Consider the following 10885-nt stretch of genomic DNA (forward strand, 5'->3'; position numbering starts at 1 on the left):
CCATTGCCCACCATCACTGATATTTATCAAGTTCATGTACAACCTTTCACTTACATCCAGAAATTGGCAACGTGACCAGACCGCTGAATGTCAGATAAAGAAATGTTGCAACTTCGAAGAAACTTAAAAAGAAAGTTTGAAGTATCATGAAGCTGATATAGTGGTGCCACATCAAACGCAAACCGGGGCACAATCAGCCCTGAAGCTGTCAAGATCTTCAACTTCAGACCAATATGACTTGGATGAAGAACAATGTTTCCAAAGAGCAGTGCTGACAACAGCAGTGTTGGGAAATGCAGTCCTCACCCCCCAAGCCTAGGAAGGTAAAGCTAACAAATGAAAATGTTGCTGGGGATACATTAATGATAAAGTAACACAGTAACGTTATAAGTTACAGTGAAGATTCCGCCCTACTACCATAGCCTTTATTTATTTTTCTTTATTTATCTATTCAGATTTACCACATTTGTGGAAGGATTGACATAACAGGTGAACTATCACCTTTTCAAGATGTCAACCCAGACCAGACTGTAAGGTTTGGACCATCGCACACCGGGGCATGCCCCTACTCTTTTTCGAAAGGTGTGGTGGGTTCTTCAACGTGCGCGGGGTGTGGCTCTCCCCAAACACGGAACCTCCATTTCCGCGTCCTATCCGAGGGACGTCCCTAACCCTAGATGAGCTAGGTACTCATTTACACCTGAATGAAGTGAGGAAAGTTGTGTTAAGTGCCTTTCCCAAGGGCACAACGTCAGGGCGCATGTTCAGACATGTCTGGGGGCAGGCCGGGTTCGAACTCGGGTCCCCTTGTTTGACAGTCGGATGTTCTATCCATTACGCCACACGACGCCACATTGCGCCACACGACGCCAGCCTTTTACCTAAATACCCTCTGTAACTGGTGAGTTGACATCATCACGTGTCGTGTACTTTTAGTACTTAAGCAAATGGTTTCCCTTGACTTTCAGAACCGAGCTAGAGGCTTTAATTTGTGCTCGTCAATCTTTGGTTGAGCGAACATGTGACCAGCTGATTCCTCCTTTATTTGAGCAACTAGTTACCCTGGGAGACCAGACACCGTATATCGGCGCGCCACCAAGCACCGCACGCGCGCCCAAGCTTCCCCCCCCCCCCGCCCCCGAAGACCGACCCCGCCCCACTCTCCGCTGTAAACCCAAGCTCTGCTAGCCGAATACTACCCTGGGAGACCAGACACCGTATATCGGCGCGCCACCAAGTAGACGCACTTCTGTCACAACAACATATTCCTGTGAATAATCGTAGGAAAAACTGGACTCAACATGTAAAGGAAGTATTTTACAATTGTGGCTACTCATACATTTGGAATACCGACAACACTAATATAGACAGTAGACAGACATGTGCACTGTTAAGAAGAAGATTAGAAGATATGTATATTCAAACACTCTTTCATAACCTGTTGAAAGATGAAGGAAAACTAAGATTTTACAAAAACGTAAAAACGATTTACGACATGGAAAATCATCTGTATCATAATGCCTTGACCAACGTGCGGCAATATGTAAGATATGAATTAGCGCGCACTCATTAGAAATAGAGAAAGGGAGATACAAAAAGCTATAGGTCCAAGACAGAACATGTAAACTGTGTGCAACGAAAGCAGTGGAAAATGAAATACATTTTATATGCGAATGTCCCAAATTTGAAGCCGAAAGAAACAGATTATTCACGAAAGTATCCGAAATCTCAAAAAAATTTCTAGATTAACAAATACACAGAAACTCAAATTCCTTTTGAAATCTTCCAACCCACTCATCATTGAAAGTGTGGGGCTTTTTATTTTCCATTGCTTTCAGAGAAGAAATCAAACCCCGCATTAGCACCGTAGATATAAAAACTTACTGTAGAATAGCAATATAGTATGATCTTGTATTACATTTATACATTTTGCTTTACTTTACATTTGTACTTCGACACTACTATCAACATGCAATTAGCCTACAGGCATGAATTTGCAATAGACTTGTTATTATTGATAATGAACATACACAACAGCCACGGCCATACGTAACGGCCATTATCTTCTATTGTCATTTTTTGCTTAACTGAATTTTGAATCGTAAAGTGAGTTACGTGACACTACTCATAGCAGAACATACAACGCCTTGTAGCTAGTGCTTTGATTTGAACATCAAAGACGTATCCTGCAGTGTTTACCGTGACGTCATTTATGACCTCGCCTGGGGAAGCTTGGGCGCGCGTGCGGTGCTTGGTGGCGCGCCGATATACGTTGTCTGGTCTCCCAGGGTAGTAACTAGTAGGAAATGGAGATAAGGTTATAGAACAAGGCAGGTCGACCAGCAGCTTCGGAATCAAAAGCCTTGGACTGTTGCATTTGCACATCTGGTGATGACGAAGTAAAAGTTAGGACCAATGCCAAGGCCCACCTTTCTGCCACCCGACAGACCTGTAACAGAACTCCTGAAATGTACCCACATGTGCTCCTAATTGGTGCAGATCATGAGAGATACGCTAAACCTGATCCAACGCTGCCAGCTGTGACAGAGCGCCACAAACCATTCACTGTCGGGGACTAAAGATTTTGGTGAAAGCAGACTTGCACAAACCGTTCCAGAAAGACTCCAGGGAGACTAACAAGGGTGAGTTTGTACTTCCTTAGCTTCTTCTTCTTCTTGAAATTGAGCCTCCCTCCAGTGCATACGTCTTGCTTACTTTATTCCAATATTTGACAATTTGAAAACAATAATGACCAGAAGACAGACATAAGGGAAGATAAGATACGGTCAACCCAACGTTTTCCATCCCGCGCTCCATTTTACTGACATTCGCATTTCATCAAACACTACAAAAGCAATCCAGTTATGTAAAGCGTAATGTAAAACACAAAACACAGCCGAACGAGGCCTAGTACTCAGTGTCTTTTCAGGACAATTTTTGATTTCCCTGGGATATTCGGGAAACAGCTAACATAGCGCTACCAATTACTGCCGATTTATACAAGCGTCATTTACCTTAAAACCGCGCGGACAGAGCCAAATGTTTAACCCGTGGGAAGAAATATTAGCTGTTCTGAAAAGAACAGTGCATGGTCTGTAAGTTTTTCTCCACCTGTTTAACGCCGTGCGAGCATGTATATATACTGAGGTCTATGATAAGTATCGCACTAGGGCCCCCCATTAACGGCTTGAGTCTTTCCCCTAGCTTCTAGCTCTCTACTAGAAGAAAATAGATCCCAAAAATGCACATGAATTGTACAAAGTAGTCAACAGACAAATGATTGTAACGTCACTATGTTTTCCCACCGCTTGCTTGACGCGATTGACGGAAATAATGTTGTGCATGCGCAGTCAATCGCAACATCACTGGGCGGCAGGTGAATTTTTATGTTTTGACGTGCTAAAATGTGGCGTCGATGTGGGGGGGGGGGGTCGCTGGGTTGTATCAAACCTTTCGAGAACTAGGAAAAGTTTCAAATCTCAAATCGCCATTGATTGTTTGAACACCAAGGAAATGTTTGACGTTACTTTGAAAAGATACTAGCTATTGTGTGAGTCTGAAAAAAATTATGAAGCACGCGGCGTCTTTCATAACGCTTCCTGGTAACTTATTGTTACGGCTTCAGGAGGTTATTCTGCTTTGCCGCTGGATAAAAAATAAGGATTCTACTAATGTAGTTCTTCATTGCTCTTGGTAACTGACTTTAACATAATAAACATTATGTATGCATGACCCAAATCGGGCGACAATTGGTAGCGCTACGTCACACACTTCAGGAATTATGAAACTGTACAGTATTCGGACTAGTTTGACATGTGTGTTTTGGGCCTGTCTGACAGACGTACAAAGGAATGCCCTGCTAGTTTTAGCCCTGCTAGCCCTGCTAGTTTGACATGTGTGTTTTGGCCTGTCTGACAGACTACAGAGATGAAGCCCTGCTAGTTTGACATGTGTGTTTTGGCCCTGTCTGACAGACGTAAAAAGATGAAGCCCTGCCAGTTTGACACGCGTGTTTTGGGCCTGTCTCAGACGTACAAAGATGAAGCCCTGCTAGTTTGACACGTGTGTTTTGGGCCTGTCTGACAGACGTACAAAGATAAAGCCCTGCTAGTTTGACACGTGTGTTTTGGCCTGTCTGACAGACGTACAAAGATGAAGCCCTGCTAGTTTGACACGTGTGTTTTGGGCCTGTCTGACAGACGTACAAAGATGAAGCCCTACTAGTTTGACACGCGTGTTTTGGGCCTGTCTGACAGACGTACAAAGATGAAGCCCTGCTAGTTTGACACGTGTGTTTTGGGCCTGTCTGACAGACGTACAAAGATAAAGCCCTGCTAGTTTGACACGTGTGTTTTGGCCTGTCTGACAGACGTACAAAGATGAAGCCCTGCTAGGTTGACACCTGTGTTTTTGCCCTGTTTGGCAGATATACCAAGATGAAACTTGGGGAAGCCCTGCTTCTGGCAGTTAGTCTCACTTTCTGCACATCAATTCTCGCTGCTGGACCAGCCGGCCAGCCGCCCTTCATCGACCGCCTCCAAAAACACCCAGGTTGGCATGGCAACAGCTTCTCGCAGCTTAGAACCCACCTGCTGATTGGTTTCGGCGTGGGGCTGCCGCTGTTCATCCTCCTCGTCATCTGCATCCTCTGCTTCATCTACCACTTCTGCTTCGCGCCAGATGAACCGGTCGTCCGCACCGAGTTCTCGCGGTCGCCGCACTGCGACGGCGGGGGGAACAACCCGAGCGTCGGCAGGGCGCGGTCGGTGCCAGTAACACCCATACTAGTTATACTGGAAACAACATGTTAAAGGAAACCCAAGCATTATTAGGGCCTGAAAAGTCGGATTTTGAAAGTCAATTCATTTACTAAATATAGTCATATCTATACATGATCAGTGCAAACAACACTATCACAATATATAGCAATGTCCATGTTGCAAAAATACGACGTTGATGTGAAGGAGAACTCACTGAAATTCGTGGCCGGAGTTTTTGTAGGCTCGCAAAACTAAGGGGATCATCGTACGGCACGATTTTGTGCGGTTTTGAAATCCTAGAAGTATGAAGTCATTACGCAAATGTGCTTAACTATGTTAGTAAATGTCACTACAATAAAGATTTCAGCATTTTTGTCATTCCCATTTTTTGGGGCCTGATATTGCTTTAGTTACCTTTAAATATCATATCAGAACTGTCAATCTCTGTACTGTATTCTGTACTGGTGCCACTCTTTCATATCGTAGAGATCTTACTTTGTACTGCATGTGTCCTGGAGAATCATGACATGTGAAAAGTGCAGAAATTACTTTCCCGACCTATCCATGATCATCCATGCTTTCTGAATATCCAAGTGTGGTGAGAAAGAATTACGCTATTCATCAGTATCATACCTGCACGAACCACACACGATGTCAACCATGGACGGTAACAATCGAATACAAAAACAGTGTGGAATGGTAATAAAATATATGAAAATGAAGTGTTAACCTTAGATAGGGTTCACCACAAGTGTAACGATTTCATGTTTCTGCTGATTCAAAACAGAAACCCTGACCAATACTTTGAACTGTGAGCGTTTGAAAACAATGAATCAATCAAACATCATTGTTCACACATATGAGTTCATATCTGATGGTATGCTAGAGTATCTCGACTAGATGTGTGTACAGTGAGAATATGTGTACGCCTGCGTCTGTGTGTTGCCTCGTACAGCTGCAACGTTGCGTCATCCGCCACCTCTATTCAACAAACCTCAATGATCTTTCAGATGATGCATTGGTTACGTAGTCTATTTCTTCGTGGCTCTCCATTTCTTTCCAATTCTGAAAACACCAAGATATTACTTAATCCTTTCTAAATGGAAGTGAAATATTTCAATAACATATCTCTTATATCCTACCGGTTTTCAACTTGAAATGATAAAGTTACCTGTTTATAATTTACATATTTCATATGAATTTTGCTTACCTACGGCATATCTTATATTACATTCTCATTTTTGGCTTTGCTGTCAATATTTGTTTGATTGTATTTTGTTACATCCTTTGTTTCTATGACGACACCAACATAAGCCACCGGCTTGAGTATGTCGTCGTCAAGTCCTGTAATGTCTACTATTTGTTTATCATAGCTAGCTGGTTTAGTCCAGTGGTTGCGTCACGGATCACTAAGTACGTCATCGCACCTGGTGGTTGTAGTAGCCTATACCACATCTTCCGGATCCTACGGGGTCCGGATGGTAAAAAAGGGAATAATTGGCTAGGGGAGTAAGTCCATTGGAAGACTGGCCCCCTGCAAAATATAATGAAAATGGTGGCCGAACTCTCCGGCTGGCAAATATTCTCCATACAGCCGACGTAGTCTAGCCTGGTAAAATATTTTTTTGGGGAGCACTGATTCGCGATTTTCAACTTTATCTCGGGGCCAGGATCTTTGGCTGGGGGTGTCCCTGTGGTGTAGTCTGCGCTTCTGTCTCTCACCGCATCTGGTTCAAATTACTTGGACCAGAAGGACTGGGGTTCAAGCCCCAGGTAGGGCACCTTGACAAGAGGCGCATTGAGTCATACCGAAGACTTTATAAAAATGGTTACATACTTCTGAAACAGTATGGAAGTTAAACACACCTCACTGCCAGTGGACTAGCCCCCTGCTACAGTGATTGCACCACAGTGTGGCCCAGGGATATGAAACGGGGATGGGCACCGCCCTATACATCAATAATGGTGTGGGAGGATTTTAAGCTGGGGGACCGTACCTGCCGCTCACGGGAAGATTCGGGAGACCTGCACAGGAGGCTAGGTATACCTTTATATATTGCTGGAGGAAAGTTGCTGGAGGTATTTCAGTCGTTTGGTCTTATGAATAAAACAAATATCTCCAGACCAAGGACAAGGAATCTTTCAGGAAACATGAAATCTCCTCCGAAGCACCACACCGCGAATGAAAACTCCGCGGGTGACGGGAAACAACAAACTGCCTCGCTTCGCCTAATTATGAATCCCAGCTCCGCGGAGGTCATTCTACAGCCCCTGCCTCCGTCCACAAGACCTGGTGCGGGTAACGTGTCGAAAGACAGTAGCGAGGTTTTTAGTCGTCTTTCTTCGAGACTATTCCTGTTTAGATCGTCGGGATTGTATACATCCTACATATATCTCTGGTACGTATGAAGTGCTTGTTTACTCTACGTAGAATGACACGTACAATTCTATTTTACGTTGTGTCTCTCCCGGAGTCTAGCCGCGGCGACTCTAGTGGGAAGACGTACTTGTCTATTATGCAGGAAGACACTGTATGATATACAAGTAAATACGTCTTCCCACTAGAGTCGCCGCGGCTACAAGGAGTCTAACTCTATTAGACTATGACTGTAGAGTAGAGTCTTCGGTAGTTGTATAGTTAAAAAAACGCATTCTACGTGACTACACATTAAGTATGTCACGAGTAACTTGAACAAGTAAACATTTAACGCTTTTTTTGTTGTGCTGTTTTAGGTTTAAAAGATGCTTCGATGTCAGGGGAAAATCTAGACGCCATATGGAAGGTCTGTAGGGGGTTACGGGTATTTCTAAGTGTCAAATCGAAGACGACCACAGAAATGCTTGATTGCCGTATACTGACCACGAGATAACCTTTCTAAATTTCCATAGGTGATTCGTGCAGGTAAACAGGAATTTCGGTGTTAAGAAAGGGAGGTTGACTTGAGTTGTAGTAGTCAGTAAATCCCTATATGCGCCTCTCGCTATGAGCTTCCCGCCAAAACATCTGGTTTGAATCAAGGAGGAAGGAAATGGGGCGAACCAAGGGGAGGTTCACTAAGTGTTGTACATGCAGTTTTGTAAGATGGGGGGGGGGGGGGATTCACTGAATTCATAGTAGCCTGGATACCATCATGATGATGATGGGTACCATCCTCCAAAGTTATCACTGGCTCTTTGCTTCCAATACAATACACAAGAAATTCTAAATATTACTCAGAGACGTGAGATCTTAGACGTGAGATCTTAGAACTCTCGTTAACTTCGTTAAACGTAGGCTTAGATGTGGTTCATCTTCTTATTCCAGGACTTCTTAGAACTTCATTCAGCTTTCATTACCATGGCAACAAACAGCAGTGGCTCTGATGTCATCGACAGAGGATCGGAAGGGGGATTTGCCAACAGGACAGCCACCACAAAACCCTACAGATGTGAGGAGTGCAGCTGGCAGTTCAGACACCCGTCTCTTCTGAAGAGACACATGCGGACTCACACAGGGGAGAAACCTTACAGGTGTGGGGAGTGCAGCAGGCAGTTCAGTCAGCCACATATTTTGAGGACTCACATGCGCACTCACACTGGTGAGAAACCCTACAAGTGTGGGGAGTGCAGCAAACAGTTTAGTCAGCTATGTAGTTTGAAGACTCACATGCAAATGCACACTGGGGAGAAGCCCTACAGGTGTGAGGAGTGCAGCAGGCAGTTCAGTTTTCCATCTCATCTGAAGGTACACATGAGGACTCACACAGGGGAGAAACCCTACATGTGTGAGGAGTGCAGTAAGCAGTTTGGTCAGCTGGGTCATCTTCAGAAACACATGGGAACTCACACAGGTGGGAAACCCTACACGTGTGAGGAGTGCAGCAGGCAGTTCAGTTGTCTGACAGATCTGAAGACTCACAAGCGGACTCACACAGATGATAAACCCTTCAGTTGTGAGCAGTGCAGCAGGCAGTTCAGTCAGCTGGAGAATTTAAGGTCTCACATGCGAACTCACACAGGGGAGAAACCCTACAGGTGTGAGGAGTGCAACAGACACTTCACTGAGCTGTGTAGTCTAAAAAAACACATGCGGACTCACACAAGTGAAAAAACTTACAGATGTGAGGAGTGCAGCAGGCAGTTCAGTAGGCTGGACCATCTTAAGAGGCACATACGGACTCACACAGGGGAGAAACCCTTCTGGTGTGGGGAGTGTAGCAAGCAGTTCAGTGAGCTTGGTTATCTGAAGACTCACATGCGTTCTCACACAGGTGAGAAACCCTACAAATGTGAGGAGTGCAGCAGGCAGTTCAGTTATTCATCTCTTCTGACGAAACACATGCGGACTCACACAGGGGAGAAACCTTACAGGTGTGGGGAGTGCGGCAAGCAGTTCAGTCAGCTGCATCATCTGAAAACTCACATGCGAACTCATACAGGGGAGAAACCCTACAAGTGTGGGGAGTGCAGCAAACAGTTTAGTCAGCTATGTCATTTAAAGACTCACATACAAATGCACACTGGGGAGAAGCCCTACAGGTGTGAGGAGTGCAGCAGGCAGTTCAGTTTTCCATCTCATCTGAAGGTACACATGAGGACTCACACAGGGGAGAAACCCTACATGTGTGAGGAGTGCAGTAAGCAGTTTGGTCAGCTGGGTCATCTACAGAAACACATGAGAAGTCACACTGGTGATAAACCTTCAGGTTTGCAGCAGGCATTTCAGTTGGCTAAGCAATTTGAAAAATCACATACAGACTCACAAGTGGGCCCCGGCAGTTTTGAGGTATGAACAGTAAGTTTGGTCATGTAAGTGAGACAGGTGAGAAACTGATAGTGTGAGGTGTGCAGCTGGCAGTTTGAGTCAATTTAAGCAAGCTCACTAGTGGGAAAATGCCTTAAGCAATGACAAAGAAGATGGATCATGTAAAATGATACAGCAAAGGCATAGAAATATCTGGTTTGAGGAAGGGATGTGCACATGCAGAAAATGTATGTTTTCCAAGATTCCTTTATCACATAGCCTTTATAACCTCTAAATCCTTTGTATTTTGAATTCAGACATTAAAGGTTTCTGTGGAAAGCCACAACTAAAGTCATGATGTTCTACAACAGTGACCTTTATAACTGCAAGCAAAGTTAGCTTCTAGTATCTTTCACCGGAGGTTTTTGTTGTTTGCAAACGTTGGACTGCAAGCAGAGCACCTAGTTTGTAGCATTTTCTAACATAGCATTAACACTTTTGCAGATGCAAGAGTATAAGAGATAATAATAGTGAGAAGTACATGGAGTCTTAGCAACCTCAATTTGCACATTCAATTTGATTTTTTTTTTACACAGATGGCCAATATTAACAATTTAATTATAAAGTTATATTTTCTTAGAATCATAATTTGGATTATAATTTGTTTTATTGTTTATCTAATAATGGTTGTAGGTGATAGAATTAGTGCAGGTAATCGTAAATGGATGGAGAAAGGCTGGTGGTGTTGTTGGTATTGTTTATCTGTATACATTTTGTTGTACATGTAACGCATGTTGAACCCGATCTAATGTGCATATTCGAGGTTGGTAGGGACCTTTTTTCATCTTTGGTTTTGTTTGTTCAAGCTATTTTTGTTTGTTGTAAATAAAAGTTCTTTTTGAATCTTACGTACACATTTGTCAACTCTGTTGCTGCTGTTCAAAGTGCTCTGAAGTCGGTTCCTACTGGGGTCTCAATGACATTTTAGTACCACGGACATGAACACACGCTCTCTCTCCTCCAATGTCTGATCATATACATGTAGCATATCATATCTTCAGACAAAATAATTGCACAGACTTGAACATATTGTTTTCCCTATTTATTCAAAAATCCTCCATCCATACAAATTTCAACTTTTCGAAGCACTGCTTTAACAGTTCACACCTAAACAACCTCCTCAACTCATCATTAGATAAAACTTCCCTCATCAGTTGCCTGGACACCTGGTAGCCTCCTATGCAGGCCTCCTGGGCGGTGCCGACGTAAATTTTGTTGGGAGCGCTGATTTGCGATTTTCACCTTATCGGGTCCTTCCACAGGCGGCAGTACGATTTCCCCACCTTAAGTCCCTGGACCTGATTAGTTGAAAATCAGCGCTACCCCAAAATATAAACGCCGG

At 43.9% G+C, this 10885-nt stretch overlaps 1 protein-coding gene across 1 annotated transcript; it reads left to right on the forward strand.

Annotated features, from left to right (window-relative positions):
- The first annotated feature begins 7049 nt into the window (after positions 1–7049).
- LOC136436112 (zinc finger protein 135-like) lies at positions 7050–10335 on the forward strand. The gene is made up of 2 exons (XM_066429850.1): positions 7050–7159; positions 8065–10335. Exon 2 carries the CDS (start codon positions 8098–8100, stop codon positions 9529–9531), a length of 1434 nt encoding a protein of 477 aa, XP_066285947.1. The 5' UTR covers positions 7050–7159; positions 8065–8097; the 3' UTR covers positions 9532–10335.
- The last annotated feature ends 550 nt before the right edge of the window (positions 10336–10885 follow it).

The sequence above is a fragment of the Branchiostoma lanceolatum genome, chromosome 6 (assembly GCF_035083965.1).
Source record: "Branchiostoma lanceolatum isolate klBraLanc5 chromosome 6, klBraLanc5.hap2, whole genome shotgun sequence".
NCBI lineage: Eukaryota > Metazoa > Chordata > Leptocardii > Amphioxiformes > Branchiostomatidae > Branchiostoma > Branchiostoma lanceolatum.